The sequence below is a fragment of the Emys orbicularis genome, chromosome 3 (assembly GCF_028017835.1).
Source record: "Emys orbicularis isolate rEmyOrb1 chromosome 3, rEmyOrb1.hap1, whole genome shotgun sequence".
NCBI lineage: Eukaryota > Metazoa > Chordata > Testudines > Emydidae > Emys > Emys orbicularis.
This window is the reverse complement of record NC_088685.1, coordinates 14,211,730-14,234,334: the sequence shown is the minus strand read 5'-3', so window position 1 is coordinate 14,234,334 and position 22,605 is coordinate 14,211,730. Positions and strand designations below refer to the sequence as shown.

Genomic DNA, 22,605 nt, shown 5'->3' with positions numbered 1-22,605 from the left:
GTACACAGGCAGCCTGGACAGGAGTCAGGACCTGTTCAACTACAGGCTGAGCAAGTGCCGAATGGTGGTGGAATGTGCATTTGGGCGTTTAAAAGCACGCTGGCGCAGCTTACTGACTCGCTCAGACCTTAGCGAAAAGAATATCCCCATTGTTATTGCTGCTTGCTGTGCGCTCCACAATATCTGTGAGAGTAAGGGGGAGACATTTATGGCGGGGTGGGAGGTAGAGGCAAATCGCCTGGCCGCTGATTACGCGCAGCCAGACACCAGGTCGGTTAGAGCAGCACAGCAGGGCGCGGTGCGCATCAGAGAAGCTTTGAAAACTAGTTTTGTGACTGGCCAGGCTACGGTGTGAAACTTCTGTTTGTTTCTCCTTGATGAAATCTCCGCCCCCCCACCCACCCGGTTAACTCTACTTCCGCGTAAACCAACCACCCCACCCTCCCCTACCCTCCCCCCTTCAAGCACCACTTGCAGAGGCAATAAAGTCATTGTTACTTCACATTCATGCATTCTTTATTAATTCAGCACACAACTAGGGGGATAATTGCAAAGGTAGCCCGGGATGGGTGGGGGAGGAGGGAAGGAAAAGGACACACTGCACTTTAAAACTTTAAAACTTATTGCTCTGGAAATCATCTAGGCTGGAGTGACTGGGTGGCCGGAGGCCCCCCCACCGTGTTCTTGGGCATCTGGGTGAGGAGGCAATGGGACTTGGGGAGGAGGGCTGTTGGTTACAGAGGGGCTGTAGCAGCGGTCTCTGCTCCTGCTGCCTTTCCTGCAGCTCAACCATACGCAGGAGCATATCAGTTTGATGCTCCAGCAGCCGGAGCATCGACTCTTGCTTTCTGTTTACAAGCTGACGCCACTTCTCCTCTTCAGCCCGCGATTCAGCACGCAACCTCTGCTCTTCAGCCCGCCACCTCTCCTCTCGCTCATATTGGGCTTTTCTAAAATCAGTAATTGACTGCCTCCACGCATTCTGCTGTGCTCTGTCAGCGTGGGAGGCAGTCTGTAGTTCTGTAAACATTTCATCACGCGTCCTTCGCTTCCGTTTTCGAATATGCACTAGCCTCTGTGAAGAAGAAACATTTGCAGCTGGTGGAGGAGAAGGGAGAGGTGGTTAAAAAAAGATACATTTTAGAGAACAATGGGTACACTCTTTCACGTTAGATTTTGCTGTTCACATCACACAGCACATGTGCTTTCGTTACAAGGTCGCATTTTTCCTCTTATATTGAGAGCCTGCAGGTTTGGTGTGAGAGATCACTCACGCAGTGCCAGGCCACAGATTTCAGCTTGCAGGCAGCCATGGTAAGACACAGTCTTTTGGCTTTTTTAACCTTGTTAACAAGTGGGGATGGTTTAAAACAATACTGCTCTCATTAACCATACCAAGCACCCGTTGGGTTGGCCATTTAAAATGGGTTTGCAATGTAAAAGGAGGGGCTGCGGTTTCAGGGTTAACATGCAGCACAAACCCAACTAACTCCCCTCCCCCACACACCCAATTCTCTGGGATGGTCACTTCACCCCTCCCCCCCACCGCGTGGTTAACAGCGGGGAATATTTCTGTTTAGCAGAGCAGGAAGGGGCACCTCTGAATGTCCCCTTAATAAAATTGCCCCATTTCAACCAGGTGACCGTGAATGATATCACTCTCCTGAGGATAACAAAGAGCGATAAGGAATGGATGTTGTCTGCATGCCAGCAAACACCGGGACCATACGCTGCCATGCTTTGTTATGCAATGATTCCAGACTACGTGCTACTGGCCTGGCGTGGTAAAGTGTCCTACCATGGCGGACGGGATAAGGCAGCCCTCCCCAGAAACCTTTTGCAAAGGCTTTGGGAGTACATGAAGGAGAGCTTTCTGGAGATGTCCCTGGAGGATTTCCGCTCCATCCCCATACACGTTAACAGACTTTTCCAGTAGCTGTACTGGCCGCGATTGCCAGGGCAAATTAATCATTAATCATTAAACACGCTTGCTTTTAAACCGTGTGTAATATTTACAAAGGTACACTCACCAGAGGTCCCCTGTGTGCCCACAGGGTCTTGGGTGAGGTCGGGGGTTACTGGTTCCAGGTCCAGGGTGATAAACATATCCTTGCTGTTGGGGAAACCGGTTTCTCCGCTTCCTTGCTGCTGTGAGCTATCAATGTTATCTCCATCCTCATATTCCTCGTCCCCCGAACCCGCTTCCCTGTGTCTTTCTCCAGTGAGGGACTCATAGCACACGGTTGGGGTAGTGGTGGCTGCACCCCCTAGAATGGCATGCAGCTCCGCGTAGAAGCGGCATGTTTGCGGCTCAGCCCCGGACCTTCTGTTTGCTTCTCTGGATTTGTGGTAGGCTTGCCTTAGCTCCTTAATTTTCACGCGGCACTGCTGTGCATCCCTGTTATGGCCTCTGTCCTTCATGGCCTTGGAGACCTTTTCTAATATTTTGCCATTTCGCTTACTGCTTCGGAGTTCAGCCAGCACAGATTCATCTCCCCATATGGCGAGCAGATCCCGTACCTCCCGTTCGGTCCAGGCTGGAGCTCTTTTGCGATCCTGGGACTCCATCACGGTTACCTGTGCTGATGAGCTCTGCGTGGTCACCTGTGCTCTCCACGCTGAGCAAACAGGAAATGAAATTCAAACGTTCGCGGGGCTTTTCCTGTCTACCTGGCCAGTGCATCTGAGTTGAGAGTGCTGTCCAGAGCGGTCACAATGAAGCACTGTGGGATAGCTCCCGGAGGCCAATAACGTCGAATTCCATCCACACTAACCCAATTCCGACCCCCTAAGGCCGATTTTATCGCTAATCCACTCGTCAGAGGTGGTGTAAAGAAACCGGTTTAAAGGGCCCTTTAAGTCGAAAGAAAGGGCTTCGTTGTGTGAACGTGTCCAGGCTTAATTCGATTTAACGCGGCTAAAGTCGACCTAAACTCGTAGTGTAGACCAGGCCTAAGTGTGGCAGAAGGAAACTGGAATAAGCGGGGCACCTAGAAGGAGGCATCATAAGAACTGAGAGGGTAAAGGGAGAAACTGGGCTGCACTGACAGAAGGAAATTAAGATATTCTCATAGTCACTGATCCTGCACCACAGAAGTTAATGAGTTTGCAATTGACTTCAAGGGGGAAAAAGGCCTGATCCAAAGCTTACTGAAATCAATGGGCATTTTTCAATTGACTACAATGGGCTTTGCATCAGGCCCAGGGGCAGGGAAGACAGGAGAGGAAATTAAGAAGCATTCAGAAGTAACAGAGGAGATGGGGAAGCATTTGAGAGATCAGTGATTTGTGGGGTACAGTACATGTAGAACCCTAGTGTTTTCTATTGGGAGTGAAACAACTACTGGTGTGGGGAAAGGACATGGATGGGGAAGGAGGTGCATAATTAGGGTTGCCAATTTTGGTTGGATGTATTCCTGGAGGTCTCATCATATGACATATGATTAATCTTTAATTCCTGGAAGCTGCAGGACAGTCTTGGAGGGTTGGCAACCCTATGCATAACAAAGGCAGGAGGAGACATGCAGACTACTGATTACTCCTAATTCAGAGTCACATAATATGGCTCATATCATTCAGCAACAATGACGGGACAGTGGTCGTGTGGGCTCTCAGAGCAGCGTGGGAGCAGGATAGGACCCCTCCCTAGTACACGGGTGCAGCCCATCAAGACAATGAAAAAACAACCTTCCTAGACCTACACACACACAGCACAAAGCTGAAGAAAGAAATTCAGCTTGGAAGCAGGCTTCAGCTTTAAGTTTCTTTGGTTTTGTTGGCAACAAAGCAAGAGGTCTTTAAAAATAACATCAATAATGTCCCTTTACAAAGGCTGGGCAGTTGATTGAAGTGTGGTGTAGTGGTCTGAACATGACCCTGGGAGCCAGGTATTCTGATTTGCCTCCCTCTTTGTCTTAGGGCAAGTCACTTAGGCCAGACTTCTAAAACTTGGGCCCTTCAATCCATACGCTAATTCTGCAGGGAGCACATGCTGACAGTAAGCTTTGAAAGAAGCCATGTGTCCCATGCCCTGGAGGTTAGAGTCTCTCAGGGCAGGGAGCTAAGCAGAGGAGATATAATAGTTCAGGGGACTAAAGAGGAGGGGCAGGATGACAGTGTGAATTGGGATAAATAAACAAGTGACTCCATTATCCTTTCTGAACCAAACTGGACTAGAAAAGGCAACTCCAATGACTAATTGTTTTGGGTTTCTCTTCTTCAAAAGCAATAGAAACCTTCTGTTAAAAACTGGGCATTTTGGGCAATCCAGTGTATTAGAAAGGATTGGGTAAGGGAGACAGATTCAAGAACATGGATTAACTTGTGGTTCCCAGCCTTTTCAGGCAATTAATTGTTCTACAAATAAATCAAAAATAGCACCTAAAGACCCCAATTAACATCTCTGCCCTATCGTGCTGGGTGTTGTACATACACATTGTCAGAGACAATCCAAGCCTAGGATCGAAACAGATGAAGGGGGTATATTACCCCTGTTTTACAACTAGAGCGAGGTCACATACATAAGAAGCCTGTTTCAGAGCCAGTGGTTGAACCCAGATGTCCTAAACCCCAGACCACAAGGCCAGCCTTCCCCTCTTGTCCAAGTGTTCCCAGTTGACCATCATGAGGCCCTAGCTGTACCGAGGACTGGAGGAGCGCAGCTCCCCATCGCAGCTGAACATATGCAAACCTGAGTGGTAAGCAGACAGCGGCAGTGCAGCAGGACTCAGCAGAGTGGCTCATTACGGTGGAGTTAGCCGTTTTTCAGGGCCATACGTTCTGTAGCAAAAAGAGCACTGCTTTTTTTTTTTAAAAACAGGCACTCAGTGTTATTCAGTGGCATGCACCCTGAAGAGCAGGTAGGAGCTGAATGGTCCAAAACTGTAGGGAGGGGAGTTTAGAGTACCAGTAACAAACATCCTGAAAGCTCCCTGGTCACATCCATTATTAACTGGGAACCAGCAGAAGTACCTGTACTCATCATGCTGCCTACTAGTGGCTAGGAACTAAGCCAAGCTTCTTCCCTAACACACTCCTTAAGTTTACTGTTGGAGGAACATCTTTTATTAAATGTAAACAGTCTCACGCCGAAGGTCAGAGTCTTGCTGCTGCAGCATATCCCAAGGTAATACCACTTTAAGCTCCATATAAACTCTTAAACAGTTTCTATCCTAAAACCAGACCGTAGGTGGTACAGTTTTTTACGATATGTTATAATAGTGCAATAAATCTGTTAGCTTAAAATCGAATCTCCGTGGCCTTTTAGAGAAATCATCATTAAATGCAAGGCCCTGTTAATGATGCCATCCCAGTGAAATTGTTTAATCTGCTAGGGGGGTGAAAGGTCACCAAATGAATTTTTTATAATACATCAACTTGACACGCAATAGGGAAAACTGTAATAGATAAAAGCAAAGGAAAAGGGCACTGTCTTCTTCTGATAGGTCAATAGCAGCCAAGAGAGTCACTCATCCACTTTTCCTTCACTACTGTGCGCCTTTTCCATTTAATATGGACACCCAATTAATACCTCAGCACCATAGACAACCTCATTTTAGGTGAATTATAGCAATTTCTTCCCCCTTCTCCGAAATGAAAGTGATCACAATACATCATAGCATTGTGCGAATTAACGTTAATTGATTCGAGTTACCAAGCATTGATGGGCCACTTCTATAACCTGGGCCTTATTGGGAGCTGGAAGGGATGGAGGGAAGATTAGATTGCACCGTCCGTTGCTTTGACGACGGCAGTCACCTGACGTCTTGTTAGACAGTTGTAAGGTTCTATTGCAGGCCCCAGTGGGGTCGTCAGTAAACTGGAGTGATGTCCAAACATCATTACACGCTGCTCCGATATTAAAGCAAAGGGATTAGCACCTTATTGCAAGCAACCTGGATTTGTCATTGTGCTGTCGTTATCCAATTTCCAGCTGATAATGTGACTGTGGCCTGCGGGCGTGAAGTCCTACAGCCAAACTAGGGTATACAGAAAAGGAACCCAAGTGCCCAGCACCCAAAAACATTTAACCCCTGACTCGCCAGCTTTCTACAAAGAAGGCATGTGGGGAAAAAATTTAATGATACATTAAGCAATGCTCAAAACAAACTGAAATGGGGAAGCTACAATATTTAGGGCCTGATTCTTCCCTCACTCACACCGATTTGACTAGTCTCACTCCATGGAAATGAATGGTTCAAAATGGGAGCCACTCCATTGTAAAGGAGGAGAAAATCAGCCCCTCCGAGCTGAGGCTGTCGTGATGTCCCCACTTAGCTCGGTTGTATGCACGTGGGGACTGCAGCACATGGAAATCATTGTACAAGTTGCCATGAGAATCAGCAATGACACTCCCTTCATTTCCAAAAGCTACAACATCTCCCATGCATTGTTAAGGGGGAAACCTGGCCGGTGTGCAGCTTATGTAAAATAGGTGAGAGCAGGAGACAGATCTCCTTTCAAATATATTAGAGAAGTGACACGGTTTTAATCACCTGTGGTTTAATCCCTGAGCAGGAGTGGCATTCATAACTCCTAAAGGAGTTGCTTCCTGCTTCTCAGGATCAGGCCCATTCACTTTAAAATGAGAGTTAGTAACAGACAAACCCCCGACCCCACCCCCGCTCTCTCCCACCCCCCTGTTTGAGGAGCTGTACTGGTGTCATCAACTATCAGAGTGCAGCTTGATTTACCCCATATCCCCCCAATGAAGCTATAACCCCGGTTTTTCCCATACGGATGGGCCTGGTGTTATATGTGAGATGGAATTGACCCTCCCTCTCCTAGCTCCTTCCCATCCACTCCACCCCTCCCCCTTACCTTCTCCTCCTCCGCTTGCTCTGCTGCTACCCCTTCTGTTCCAGCTCTCTTATTCCCTTCTCTCCCTTGCTTTCCCCTTCCCACCCTCACCCTAGCAGCTGAACTGGAATCAGCTGGCTCTTGGAGAGCTATTGCCTTAGCAGCTGCTGTTTCAGCAGCAGTTGCAGCAGGGGTATGACTTTAATTCTCATCACCTGACTCTTGTAATTCACAGGTGTCACCCTGGAGTGTGATCAGTGCATTTCCATAGCTGCCAGGCATGGTATGACACTCCGAGTAAGGAGGGCTTTTTAGATAGGTTTACTATGTACAGTAGATATTAAACAGAGGGTAGCTTCAAATAAGGCTCAGTTTGAGGATGGCTCAGGAGATTGGTAATGGGCAAAAGAGCCTTTAACTCCTAAGTCACTGGAATGAATCCAGGAATGGTGGGAGAGAAAACTACAGAATAGAGATAATGGGACTTTAAGAAGGCAGACTTAAGCAAACTCAGAGCATTCGTAGGCAAGATCCCATGGGAAGCAAGTCTAGGGGGAAAAAACGAGTTCAGGAGAGTTTGTAGTGTTTTAAAGAGACATTATTAAGGGCACAAAAGCAACTTATCCCAAAGCATAGAAAGAGAGGAAATATGGTAAGAGACCATGGATTAACCAGGAGAACTTCAACAACCTGAAACTCAAAAACAAGTCATACAAAGAGTGGGAACAAGGTCACATTATGAAGGATGAATGAAAAATAAAAACAAAAAATAAACCCCACAAGCATGTAGAGACATAATTAGAAAGCCCTAGGCACAAAATGAGATTAAACCAGCAAGGGACATAAAGGGTACCAAGAAAACAGCAATGAGACAGCCCTGCAGTCTGAGCCTCTTGAGCACGAGTCAGCTGGCACAGTCCAGCCCTGGGTTTTTCTGTGCTGTGTAGACATACACTTAGTGAACTCATGGAGAACAGAAGAGATCCCAGAGGACTGGACAAGGGCAAGCATAGCACCGATCTATACAGAGGAGAATAAGGACAACCCATGGAATTACAGACCAGTCAAATTAACGTTGGTATCCGGAAAGATAATAGAGCAAATAATCAAACAATCAATTTGTAAGCACCTAGAAGATAATAAGGAACAATCAACATGGATTTGTCAAGAACAAATCTTGTCAAACCAACCTAAGATCTTTCTTTGACAGGGTAACAAGCTTTGTGGATAGAGGAGAAGCAATAGCCATGATATATCTCGACTTTAGTAAGATGCTGTGTCACATGACCTCCTCGTAAGCAAACTAGGGAAATATAGCCTAGATGAACCAACCAGAAGGTGGGTGAAAAAGGGGTTGGAAAATCATGCACAGAGGGTAGTTATCAATGGTTCACAGTCAAGCTGGAAGGGCATATTGCAGGGGTCGGCAACCTTCAGCACGCAGCCAGTCAGGGTAATCTGCTGGCGGGCCGCAAGACATTTTGTTTACGTTGACTGTTCGCAGGCACGGGCCCCCGCAGCTCTCAGTGGCCACGGTTCACCATTCCTGCAGGTCCCATTGGCTTCCCGCAGGTCCCATTGCTGGGAACAGCGAACCAGGGCCACTGGGAGCTGCGGGGGGCTGTGCCTGTGGAAAGTCAACATAAACAAAATGTCTCACGGTCCACCAGCAGATTACCTTGTTGGACACAAATCTGACATCAGGAATCATAACACTCAAAAACCAGTAGGAGAACACTTTAACCTGTCTGGTCATTCAATGACAGACCTGCGAGTGGCTATTTTGCAACAGAAAAGCTTCAAAAACAGACTCCAACGAGAAACTGCTGAGCTGGAATTGATATGCAAACTAGATACAATCAAATTAGGCTTGAATAGGGACTGGGAATGGCTGAGCCATTACAAACATTGAATCTATTTCCCCTTGTAAGTATTCTCACACTTCTTATCAAACTGTCTGTACTGGGCTATCTTGATTATCACTTCAAAAGTTTTTTTCTTACTTAATTGGCCTCTCAGAGTTGGTAAGACAACTCCCACCTTTTCATGCTCTCTGTATGTGTATATATATATCTCCTCAATATATGTTCCATTCTATGCATCCGAAGAAGTGGGCTGTAGCCCACGAAAGCTTATGCTCAAATAAATTTGTTAGTCTCTAAGGTGCCACAAGTACTCCTGTTCCTTGATGGGCTGCGTGCCGAAGGTTGCCAACCCCATGCATATTGAGTGGGGGCCTGCAGGGGATTGTCGTGGGTCTGGTTCTTTTCAATATCTTCAGATATGATCTGGGTAGTGGCATAAAGAGTACACTTACAAAGTTTGTGGAAGATACCAAGCTGGGAGGGGTTGCAAGCACTTTGTGTGGGTCCGGGCAGCAGTCCCTGGACCCCTGGTGGGCAGGGCTGAGCGGCAGCCCCTGGCCTGGATCCCCACCATGCGGGGCCGAGTGGCAGACCCAGGGCCGGCTCTGGCTTTTTGGCCGCCCCAAGCAAAACAAAAAACGGGGCGGCCAGAATGGCAAAGCAAAAAAAAAAAAAAAAAACCTGCGGCGCGGCCGGAGCCAGGGTGCAGGGGGACTCCCTGCACTGCAGATGTGCCCCGGCTAGCGGTGGGAGGGGAGGGGACAGGGGGGAGAGAGAGAGAAGGGGAGCGGCCAGGGCTTCAGCGGGGCGTTGCCACGCGGCCCCGCCGCCTGCCGGGAGGGCTCCGCGCTGCTCCCGTCGGCGGGGAGGGAAGGACGAGGACTGCCCTGCCGGGCTTGCTGCAGGGCGCTCCCGTCCTCCACGCCGCCGCCCCCTACAGGGCGGCTGGAGCGGAACACCACCATAAAAAAAACCCAAAAAACAGCCACCTCTTACAAGCTGCCGCCCCAAGCACCAGCTTGCTCGGCTGGTGCCTGGAGCCGGCCCTGGGCAGACCCTGACCCCAGCCGCGCAGTGCTGGCAGCAGACCCCGACCCCACACAAGGGATGGGCAGCAGCCCTGACCCCAGACCATGACCCCTGTCGTCTTAATGATTAAATGGTTAACCGATATAATTTTAATAGTTTAAACGGCTGTTTTTTTAAACAATATTTACATCCCTAACGTATAGTAATTTCAGTAAATTTCAGTAAAAGAACGTTACGGTTACACACACAAGCACTCAAAAGCTAAGACATACTAGAATTAAACTTGCCTGTGCAACCTTAATCCAGCCATTAATTCACAATGTGCAGATGCATTATGACACAGTCTTTAACTACATGATGACATACTATTATTTCCACAGGACCCCTGCCTCGTTCAGTGCCAAGGATGGTTGCTGCTCACTGAATGAGTAGCTATGCAATATTTTGCTTTATCCACTTTGTTCAATGTGTGGCCCCAGGCCTTATTTATTGTGCACTATGCAAACCCTGCTCTGAACACAGAATAATTTATATATGTGTGTGTGTGTGTGTATGTGTGTGTGCGCATGCACACATACACACACACACACTCTTGGTATATAAGGTATATTACTATTGTGCTTTCTCTGTCTTCCATGTAGCTATTAGCTATCATCTCCCTCTCTCCTTGGTGAATCAGGAAGCAGCAGAATGAATTGACCCTAAAAAAGTAGTCAAATTGAAACCATATAAAGAAACGAGACAAATTATTTTTAAAAAGACTTGGCAGTATGATAAACAGTTCTGCTGTTGTAACCCACACACCTTCTGGGTGTGGGGTTCTGTCCCATCTAGTGACACTGAGACCACTGAAAGAACAGGAGTACTTGTGGCACCTTAGAGACTAACAAATTTATTAGAGCATAAGCTTTCGTGGGCTACAACCCACTTCTTCGGATGCATATAGAGGGGAATGCATATTGTTCTTTTTGCGGATACAGACTAACACGGCTGCTACTCTGAAACCTGAGACCACTGAGTTTGCTACAGCCTTAGCTAAGAGTCAGTTGGCTTTTAGTTCATGCGGTAGAGGCTCATGCACTAAGCTCCAGAGATCCCCGGCTTCGATGCCGACAACCGGGGTCTACCAGCGTTGCACTGTTATGCAGAGCTGTTGCTGCTAGGGTCCCCAAGGCTACCTTTAGCCATTTCCTTGTGGGCTGTGAACAGAGAGTCCCAATCTCTGTTGCCCAAAGCTTTGCGAAGCAGGGAGAACTGTTGGTCTGGCATTCCAGTGCTGTTGGCCATGTGTTGGTGTAGGTTGTTAAGTCTGCCCTAGAGATCTCTGAATCTCATTTGTTTCTGCAGGACACAGGTGTGGAAGAAAATTTCCCCCCTTGTGTGGAAAAATACACAATCTCTCATTATCCCAACCCCATTATCCCTGCCTGTGCTGGTGTGTACTGTCTAGACTCTAATGAGGGACAGACAGAGGGGATATTACATGTCCCAACAGGAAATATCTGATTTAATTTTACAGGTTAGCCAGGGCCTTATTATATCACAAGTGTCAAAGCCACAAGTGATGCCATAAAGCCCAAGACTGATGGGGAGTAATAAATAACACTACAGAGGAACCCAAGTAGTGAAGGACAAATACTTTCCTCAAGGTTGGTGGTGTTAGTTTATCTCACTGGTGAATGTGTGTCCCAGGTCCCCCTCTGTAGGATCAGGCCCTAAATTAGGGCCTGTCCCTGACGACCCTTGTTATTGGGTCTTACTATTGAGTTCCACTGATGTCAATGAGATTGCTTATGGGGGTTAATACTGCTCCCAGTAGTAAGTGTTTGCAGGAATGAGCTTTTAGACATAACCCTGAGAGGAAAATCTTACAGACTTTAAAAGAAAAGAAGATACTTTCTATATGTGTTCTGAGTCACCCTGTAGAATTTAGTGAATCATCCTATAGAATTTAATAGTGAATTAAATCCTTGATCTATAGGCTGGTTTAAAAAAAACCAGTAACAAACAAACACCTATAGAAAGGATCTCATTTTCTATAAAATTGTATTGGTTTTTAGAATAATTTCTATATAATCCTATTGCATTTTTATAGATTCCTACTAGTTAAAGCCCTCTTGCTTTCTACAGGTTCTACAGGGCTTACACAGTGACGGATGACAATACAGAAACACAATGGGGAGAGAATATGGGAGATACAGAAATGTAACATCATCGAATATGTTTTACACTTAAATACACATTCTCAGAGATACTCTTTGTTTTCGTTGCTGGTGGGTTATTTCAATGAAATATTATAATGGGCAACCTGTGCTGCCCCAGGAGCACCCAGCCAAAGGAACTGTGATGCAGTTATTATTTCTTCTCTGCTCGACAGGGGGAATAATCTGTGTCAGACCTTTACAAGGCACAGATTACACCTTTCCCGCCCCTGGCTCAGCTCCACTGGCTAGTGTTTGGACAGGAGAACATCCAAGGTTCTGTTCCCCTCTGCCTGTGTGTGGGGGGGGGGGGGTGGCGGGGCAGGGTGGGACTAGTAGCCATGCAGGGCCTGCCCTCCCTTCACACGCAGACAGGTGGTGTGGGTGGCATGCACATGGCAGTAACGGATGGGCTCTGTCTGTTGCAGCCCCAGCTAAAGACCTCTCAAGCTATAGTAGCTCACTCATTTAGCTCTGGAGACCCCTGGTTCAGTCCTCAGTATGTTGCCCAAGATGGCAGCCATCACGTTTATGAGTGAGTATCCTTCAGACTTGCATTAGGTTGGCTCTGTTCTTTCCATGCTGAGCAAACACAGCTAACCGGTCTCCTCCCAAGGTTATATTCTACTCATAGCAGTCAAGATAAGCATGCGTCTGTGTTTGCATCATTGGGGTCTAAATTTCTAAGTTTTTCAGGACAGGAACCTGTCATTTTTTCATCTATAACACACCGTACCCATCTCCGGCACTGTGTGCAGGGGCGGCTCCAGGCACCAGCGCAGCAAGCGCGTGCCTGGGGCGGCAAGCCGCGGGGGGCGGCCTGCCAGTCACTGTGAGGGCGGCAGTCAGGCGGCCTTCGGCGGCATGCCTGCGGGAAGTCCGCCGGTCCCGCGGTTTCGGCGGCAATTCGGGCGGCGGGTACGCCGAAGCCGCGGCACCAGCAGATCACCCGCAGAAACGCCGCTGAATCCGCGTGACCATGGACCGCCCGCAGGCATGCCGCCGAAGGCTGCCATGCTTGGGGCGGCAAAAAGCATAGAGCCGCCCCTGACTGTGTGAATACATGAATACCATGCATAGGTTTAATAGATTTTAAGGCCAGAAGGGACCATTATGACCATCTAGTTTGACCTCCTGCAGAACTCAGGCCAGAGCATTTTACCTGGCAGCTCCTGCATCCAGCCCAACTGCTTCTGGTTGGACTAGGGCATATTTTTAAGAAAGACATCAAGTCTTGATTTAAGACCTCTGAGTGATGGAGAATTTAATACCTCTCATGGTAAGCTGTTCCAGTGGTTAAATACCCTCATTTAAACTATCAACATCTTACAATAATAAATAATCATAAATGAGCTTTGAAGGATACATACAAGTCACTCGCTTACCCAGCACTGCCCCCTAGTGGCGATGACAAAGCAGACTGTGTCACCATTAAAGTATCAATTGGTAACTCCAGGACACGCTGAAGATCCCCAGTCTGCTGAGCGTTGATAACAGTGCTGGCCAAGCTCTTCAACCTGTCGCTCAACAAGGAGGGAACAAGCTTATTTCTGAAAAGGCCTGGTGGCTCTCCAATTTCAATGATCAGCACTCTCAATGGGGTAGCCGCATGAGAAGACTGCAGAACCCAAACGCTTGCTGCTCCTGTCTGGGTTTTCTCCCAGCCAGCCCTGCTAGAAAAGGCTGTACAAGGTGTCATGGAAGGGCACTCACGTGTCCTCTTGCCAGCATTGTCTGAGATAACCTTTAACGTGCTCTCGCTCCCTGACACACTCTGAACTATTCTGACATAGTCCCGTCCAATCTGCAAGAAATCAGCCAGGCAATGGACCACCTTTCTCTGACCCTCCTCTCCAATGGTCTCAGCAATGGTAAAAGCAGCGTGAAGGGAAAAGCTGGTGTATATTTCTATGGGGTCATCTCCATGAAGGAGGATGTAGAGAAGGTTGCTCTCAAAGCTGAAGGAGTGGGCGCCTGCCATGGCGTTAGTTAAGAAAGCGCTGGAAGAAGATGAGGCTAGTGGAATGTAATTCCCGTTCATGAAAACGTGAAGGCTACGGGGTTCATCGTAGAAGATGGCTATGAGAAGTCTGGTAGAATTTTGACCACTGATGAGGCGGAGTCTTAAGCTCGGAGGCGTTAGACCAGTGAAGCAAACCTTAGTCAGCTTGTTGGATGGCAAGACCGAATAGAAAGCTGGTGGATGTTCTGAAGGACAGCAAGATACACGTGAAACTCCACTACTGAAAGCCTCCACAAAACTGCCAGTCACCGATACCACTGGAGACGACCTCCTTCCGTCTGCTTCAGTGTCCAAGCTTTCTAGGATCACGAGTGCATGGTCTGTGTCTTTGCAGAAGTAGCCTTGCGTAGAGGGCCTGTAGATGCACTTTGTGTCTTCTCTGTAAATGCCTGTTTAACAACAAATAAACAAAGGGATGGGCTGATCTGCCATTTCTACACATCGTGCTGTACCTGCTTATTTGCATGGTACAGCTTTCTGTGTGATGCTGGTACGTGTGATGATGCAAGGAGCTGTTTCTCTCAGATGTCCTGGTTCTAAACGTATAGCAGGGCAGCAAACCTTGCCATGAATTTGGTATTCTTTGTAAAACTCCTTTATGGGGAAGGGATAGCTCAGTGGTTTGAGCATTGGCCTGCTAAACCTAGGGTTGTGAGTTCAATCCTTGAGGGGGCTATTTAGGGATGTGGGGCAAAAACCTGTCAGTGATGGTACTTGGTCTTGCTGTGAAGGCAGGGGACTGGACTTGATGACCTTTCAAGGTCCCTTCCAGCTCTATGAGATAAGTATATCTCCATATAATAATAAAAAATGTTTGACATTGTCATAACTATAAAGGGAAAGGTAACAGCCCTCCTGTGTACAATACTATAAAATCCCTCCTGGCCAGAGACTCCACAATCCTTTTACCTGTAAAGGGTTAAGAAGCTCAGGTAACCTGGCTGACACCTGACCCAAAGGACCAATAAGGGGACAAGATACTTTCAAATCTTGGTGGGGGGAGAAGGCTTTTGTTTGTGCTCTTTGTTTTGGGGGTTGTTCGCTCTTGGGACTAAGAGGGACCAGACATCAATCCAGGCTCTCCAAATCTTTCTGAACAAGTCTCTCATATTTCAAACTTGTAAGTAAACAGCCAGGCAAGGCGTGTTAGTTTTATCTTTGTTTTCTCAACTTGTAAATGTACCTTTTACTAGGGTGTTTACCTCTGTTTGCTGTAACTTTGAACCTAAGGCTAGAGGGGGATTCCTCTGGGCTCTTTAAGTTTGATTACCCTGTAAAGTTATTTCCCATCCTGATTTTACAGAGATGATTTTTACCTTTTTCTTTAATTAAAAGCCTTCTTTTTAAGAACCTGATTGATTTTTCCTTGTTTTTAGATCCAAGGGGGTTGGATCTTGCTCCACCAGGAGTTGGTGGGAGAAAGGAGGGGGGATGGTTAATTTCTCCTTGTTTTAAGATCCAAGGGATTTGGATCTGTATTCACCAGGGAATTGGTGAAGAGTCTCTCAAGGCTACCCAGGGAAGGGAATTAGCACATTGGGAGTGGTGGCAGCAGACCAGATCTAAGCTGGTAGTTAAGTTTAGATGTTTTCATGCAGGCCCCCACATCTGTACCCTAAAGTTCAGAGTGGGGAAGTAGCCTTGACAGACATGAATTACCACCTTGCTTTCTCCTCTCCCCTTCCCCGCAATCCTCTCAACTGAGGTGGATTGTGTCACAAACATAGTCCATAGTAAGGGGCTGTACATTGCTGTGCAATTCCAGAAGCGTCCGAGGGAAGGAACTGTGGTTCCTGTTCCCCCTTTGCTACAGGGAGGTAGTAATTTGGTACTGCCGTAAATTATTACTCTCTTCCTCCCTGCTCTTGCAGGAGGTAGCTGTGCATGTTGCCACGTGCTCTGGAGATGGGGGATGCAGTGACCCTTACTGAAGTACGCCTGGATCCAACCCTGTAACCCTGCACTGGGCATAAAGGTGGGAGTCTTCTTCCCCTGGATGCCCCTGTGTGAATGTGCAGTCTGAGCTACAATCTAGCCCACCGTGTTCAGCTTCCTGGCTTCTCAGCAACAGTACAAAGTTGGGGAGAAATAAGATACTATTAAGAAAAAAAGATTGTTAGAGGCATAAAAGAAGAGGCTGAAAAGACTGGGGCAATTTAGCCTTAAATAAGATCTTCATTAAAGTATACAAAGAATGGGACAATGAAACCAATAGAGTGGTCCTCTTCGCCTTGCACCACAGTCTGAGAATGAGGCGACACCTGCCGCCAGGCCACACAGTCAAATGAAGAAAAGGAAATGGCACTTTGGGGTGCGAACAGTAGCACTCCAGAACTCCCGGCCCCAGGATATCATGAAGTGGGATTACCATATATCTTCATGTAGAAGCCACCCTTGATTCGTTTAGTGGGCTGCTTTAGGCCCTGATGCTGCAAACCCTTACATAAGTCAACGGGACATGACTCAGGTACAGTTACTCAGACGCAGGAGTGTTTTCCAGACTGGGCCCTCGCGGTGCACGCCATAGAGGAAAATGATGAAATTACACAGACATCAGCCTTGATTGAATGTGGTCGGGAGACAAGGTGCAAGTGAGATTAGAACCAGGCCCTCTGCATGGGAGCAGCTATTTTTAGATATCTATCTACCATCTTCTTTTCCAGGTTCACCAGCACAGGCACTTTACCAATAATATGTGGGGAGAGGGGGAGAACAAACAGCAGCTTCATGTAGACAGCAGAAATAGAAGAGCTACACAAAAAAGATTTTTTTTATCCCAGAGAACAAGGAACATGCACTGTACAGCGGGCAACCCATAAATCCTGACAGATCTCATCATTCGCTCTCCTGGAAACAGCCGAGTCATCCCCCTCCTCCCTGGTGACATTTCACTTGTCTGCAAATAGACCTTGCTTGTATTTTGTCATCCCCAGGACTTTCCCTTTGCTCTGCTCCTTTCCTTTGCGAGCTGCTCTATGGCGTCTCAGTTGGCTCCCCCCAAACACCCTCCCTCCCTTTCTTCCAAATGGCCTTATCTGCCAGTCACAATTGCTGTGGCCTGCAATTTCGATCACTTTTAAATGAAACCCATGCTGGCCTTGGTAATCATAATGTCATTTACAATTTACCACAAAACACGTTTATTCAGTTAGTAGCACATTGGAGAAAGAGAACTCCATATGAACTCGCTGCTGAGGGCCTAATCTGATTATTTCCTCATGAAAATCCAAGCAGGGGTGCTTGTAAAAGGGGGCTGAAAGGAGAAGGGAAAAGTGAGGCCTGGTCACAGCTGACTCTCATAATCAATGCGAATAGATAAGTGACACAGCGTGTCAAGGGCAGCAGCTAATCCGCCCTGGGGCTTTCCTCTAAAAAAGGCCAGAGTGGACAGGACTTAATAAATACTGAGTGACCACTGAATATTGAACTGACGTGCTATTTACATTGGAGATGAACAATAACAGTAATAAATTCCAGAAGCCCTCCTTTTAAATGGCTGATATTAGATAAAGTGTGTGTGTGTGTGTGTGTATGTGAGAGAGAGAAGTGAGTGTGTGTGTGTGTGTCTGATATATATAGAGAAGTCTGTGTGTGAGAGAGGGACAGTGGACACGTGTGTTTGTGCGCATGTGTGAAATGCAGAGAAATTGGGGTATGTGCTTGCGTTGACTATCTATTTACTTTATACTCAGGCAGCAGATTCCCCTTCTGCAGATTCACAAACCATCGAATCCCGTTGCTTATTTTATTTATTTATTTTTTTAAACACTCAGGTTGCTTCCAGGGCTACTGACAAATATTAACTTTGTGTCAATATTTGTCCTTCCTGTCGTGAAATGAGGATTTTCCACCTCATTTCACATTTGAAAAGAAAAATACGCCGAGGGGGTCCTCTTTGCTGAGGGAAGAAAAAAACCCAACATCTCCTATCTGTTATTTAGAAAAATGAATTCAGGAGAGAAGGCTTTTTTTTTCTTTTTTTAAAAAGAATATTTTTAAAATAGATGTTTTGACTTGAAGGGACATTGAGTCCTTTGCAGCTCTCCTGTCCTTCCTCCATCTCCCAGTGCCAAAAAAATAAAATATGAAAAAAAACTTCTATATTTAAAATGGAATGAAATACAACAACATTAATGATTTTTCCCTTTGGGTTAACACCACCATTTTCTTCAAGAAGTTTTACCCATTTCGTGATATAGTTCACAATTCATAGTACAAGGAAAATATAGGAGAATTTTGACCAAAACAAAAAAGGTGGCTTCAGGATTTTTTTTTTTAATCAAAATAAAATAAAACTCCTGCAAATTTATTTCCATCTGACTAAATTTGCCCCTTATTATTCTCTAATTTAACTGCAATTATGGCTATGCAAATATAAAAAGGAGTGGGGGATGGGATAGATGCCACACTGCTTAGACATTGTGACTCACTAGCCTTGGGCAGCACAGCACGCATCTTTGCTGAAGAGGAAATATTTCTCAAAACTAGCTGCCCCCTTTTGACCTGCTGATGTCCAGTTCTGAGACAAAAGGCCCAAAGTTAGGACCTTAGAAATGTAACAGGACAGGGAAGTGAAATTAATGGGGGGTTAATATTTTTTGTTGCATAGAAACATCTTTGATAGCCCCCTTTTCTTCATTCTGAATTTTCACTATAAGTAATTTACAAATTTAGATCCTGATCCTTCATTCTGATCCACACAGGCAGACTCTTATGCCTATCCAGAGTCCCACTGATGATCATGGCCAGGGATCTTGCAAATCCATACGCAGGCAGGTGACTTTACTCATGTGAGTAATCCCATTGGCTTCAATGGAGGCACAAGTTAGGCCAATGCTGAGCCCTTTTTGAAAATACCACTCTGTGTGTGTGTGTGTGTGTGTGTGTGTGCGCGCGCGCATGAGCATGGGAGTCTGTGTGTGCATAAGCAGGTGTGATCATGTGAACTTGTGTGTGCCTGTATTTGAATATACTAGAGTGCCTAAATGATTGTGCAAGTGTATGTTATTAATGCATAATTGAGTGTGTGAACATGAGTGAATGCATGTAATACACACACAGTCTTGCACACACACACATACACACACAATTATGTATTAACATAAGTACAAGTATTTATATACTATCTATGGTATTTATGTGACTCCCAGCACCACAGTATCTGATCACCTCACAAGCTTTAATTGATTTATCCTCACAAAACCCCTGTGAGGTCAGGAAGTTCTGTTTATCCCCATTTCACAGAGATTAACTTGCCCAAGATCATACAGAAAGTGTGGCAGAGTAGGGAGGTGACCCTTGTTTTCCCAAGACCTAGCCTAATACCCTTACCACTGGACCACTCTTCCTCTCTAGTGAATTAATGAATACAAATATCATAATTGCTTTGGTCTGTTAATACTATATATTTTGTTTTTAAATGGGTGCATGCAATGATTTAGGCACAAACATGATTATTTATATTTTGCATTATTATTTGCATTGTTTATATTATTAATTATGTTTGACAGTAACACCTAGAGTCCTTGAACCCATTGTGCTGGGCATTAAGGATAACAATTAAGGATTAACAATTAAGGATAACAATAAATGTGACCAATAAACCGGCAACAAATTACAAACTTTCCTAGTTCCCAGTAACCCATCCAGATAAATAAATTGCTCCCCACTTTGACCTAATCACATCCTGTCTAACTCACACTGTCCCAGAAAGCCTGGGAGAAGGACGAGTCTGGACGTTCAACACATTTCAGAAGATGGGGCTTACAAAACAACAACAACAAAGAAATATTGCGAGAACACTGCGGCTGTTCCTTCATCCTACAGGGCTCTTCCCTCATGCCATAGACTGAAATAGCACAGAGGGTCTGCATTTCACCTCCATGGCCAGCCCATGGGCTTGAAGAGTAGATTGGACGCTCTTTGGGGCAGGGACTATTTTTTTGTTCTATGTGTGTACCGCGCCTAGCACAGCTGGGTCCTGGTCCAGGACTGGACTTCCTAGATGTGCCCGTAATACAAACAATAAGAAGTATTCCATTCCCCCATCCCTGCTTGTTTTGCCACATAAATCTCAAATAGTTGGGCATTCTGTGGGGAGGGGGGAAATTTCACCTGCAGAAAAGATGCTAAAGAGGGAAAAATTCAAACAGAACCATCTTGCTGCCTCAACTATCCTACCTTCGAAAAACAACCCTACCATGAAAAGAACAGTGCGTTGCTTTTGTCTCTACGAACACCTTTTCCCATTTGGTCTCCCCTCAAGTTATTCCTTCTTTCTCTTTAGCTGTATTTAAAGCCCAGAAGGATTATTTCCCCTCCTCCTCACCAATAACCTTGTCTACTGAGCGTTAGACAAACGGATACCCATGGCTTAATTTAAAGGCAAGGGGCAGCAAACAGCATTCTTTATAAATGCAATTCCAATCTCTGGCTCTCTCGCCAAGGAATGATAAACCCATCACCTCTGCTGGAAAGCAGAGCGGTAATTTCATCAGATGCCAGACCTCAAAATGAATGCGGTTGTGCCATGCACTGCTCTGAGCTGTGGATATAATGAGATTTGAATGGGAAGTCCCGGACACAATAAATCTGTGCCATATGTGACCATTTCCTGTGTCAGTTCCTTTCTCACAAGGAGTGGAGGCTTCCCCCCCTTTGCTTTCCCTTTCATGACCCCACACCAGGACTCTGAAATCTTTCATGGCTGCTTATGGGCCTCAGGCCTTTCCACAGCAGTTGCATAAATAAATGAATTTGACAGAAAACATCATAACAGTTAGTAGTAATGTGTGCTCACCACAAGTGCCTGTACTGCTCACTGGAGAAATGAGAGAGGAAAGGGCTTGTTTTGTTACCACAAAGAAAACTATGTTCTCTGACAAGTGGTGAAAGTATTAGTCAAATAAACTTGAACTCTATTAAGACTATTGTTGCCAGCTTTTATTATGAACTGAAAGGTTCTCAGCTTCTCTCTCTCCCTGCTTGGCCTGCAGTTCTTGCAAAGATAAATTGTCCTTTTCTTTTGCAAAAATAAAGTTTGGAAATAAAATGATCACTCCAAACTAAAATTGGGGGATCATTCCACTTGATTATTATTACTGTTTTCTAATTAGAAGAGTTTCTTGATCATGGGAACTAACTCTAGTGAAGAGTGAATTTCCCAGAAAAGGGTTTTAATATCATGATTTTCCATTAAAGCTGAAGTACAAGCAAAACCTTTAATACAAGCACCTGCAGTTTTTGGGGATGTCCAGGTTAGAGCTAATTGTTTTTGTGAGATATTTTGAAAAGAAATATTCAAAAAATTCCCACAACCTCTTTTGGGTGTTTCGAAATCCAAAAATGTTTCAGTAACCAAATATTGGTTAATTTATCGTTTTTCGCTGGGAAACAGGAATTTTTTGCCCCAAATAAGAAATTTTTAATTAAAATAAAATATTGAGGCAAAAAGCTTGCATCTAGCTCTAGTTCACATCCATAACTGAACTTCCGTTTACAGAGCTGAGTTTGTTGGCTTATAATTATTTATTATGGACTCAATTTTCAGAAGTGACTATTAATTCTGGATGTCTCCATTTTTGGGTACCCACTTTAGATATTTTAAAAGGACTAGTTTTCAGGAACTGCTGAGCCCTGCCCATTTAAAATCAGGCCTTTTTAAGGAAGGAGAGGCTCAAGGAAAGAAACAGAGGTACCCACAATCACTAGTCATTTTTCAAATACATTAGGCCTATTTATATTGTGATAGCTCATGGAGACTCCAATCAGGGATCAGCAGATGTAGATGTAGTAGACGTGTGGTTTGATATATTTTTTTAAACCTTAAAATGTTTCTCAGTGGCAAATGTTTCTCAGTCGTTTTGTCAAAATTGCTATTTTCCATGGGAAAATGTCAATTTCAACATAATTTTTCAATATGCCAATCAGGAGAGTCAAAACAAAAAAAATGCCATTTTGAATCAATATTCTGAACCAGAACAACATTTTTTGTTTCAACAAGTCAATTTAAAATAACACTTTTTGCTTCAAAATGTTGATTAAAACCAAACAATATTTCAAAATGTCAAGTTGTTTTCCATTTTGACGTTTCCAATTCAAACTTTTTCAGAATTTTTCATTTTGTGAAAATTTTCAATATTTCCACTTTTCATTCTGATTCAGTCCGGAAAGTGATTTTGAAATGTGAACATTTCCTGCAAAAGGAAAATTCATTTTTTAAAAATATTTTCACAAACGTGTAATAAAAGTCCTTGCACTGAAGAACTTACAATTATGATTAATGGCATAATGCAATAGGTGAATAAAATGAATAAATGGGAGGGTCTGGAGGAGGTGCAGGAGTGAGAATGAGAAAACAATAGTGCAAGCAGATTTTCACATAGACTGGTGATGCACCCAATACACCCAATATCAGCTGGCTACTGCCTGTGTCCTTCTCTAATTTCCACCCTCCTGAGCAAAAAGCCATCTGTAGCTAAGACGATAAAACTGGGATAAAACAAGAACCAGCCCGAATTTTTGCCCACAAATTTAACTGAGGTTCAGAAAAACCCAAGAAACTTCCACCATGTTGTTTTTCATTCCCATCCATCTTAGAATTTCTTGGTTCTATTCAGGATCAGAAGTGGATGTGCTGAAAATGATGTGAGACAAGCCATTGGCATAGAATTTTCAGCCACCCATCCAC

At 45.2% G+C, this 22,605-nt stretch overlaps 1 protein-coding gene across 1 annotated transcript in view; it reads right to left on the bottom strand.

Annotated features, from left to right (window-relative positions):
- PKHD1 (PKHD1 ciliary IPT domain containing fibrocystin/polyductin) overlaps positions 1-22,605 on the bottom strand; it is a 382,916-nt gene that overhangs the window by 28,865 nt on the left and 331,446 nt on the right. The window contains exon 59 of the mRNA XM_065401532.1: positions 13,279-14,305. Within this exon, the coding sequence (XP_065257604.1) occupies positions 13,279-14,305 (1,027 nt within the window). The remainder of the gene's footprint in view (positions 1-13,278; positions 14,306-22,605) is intronic.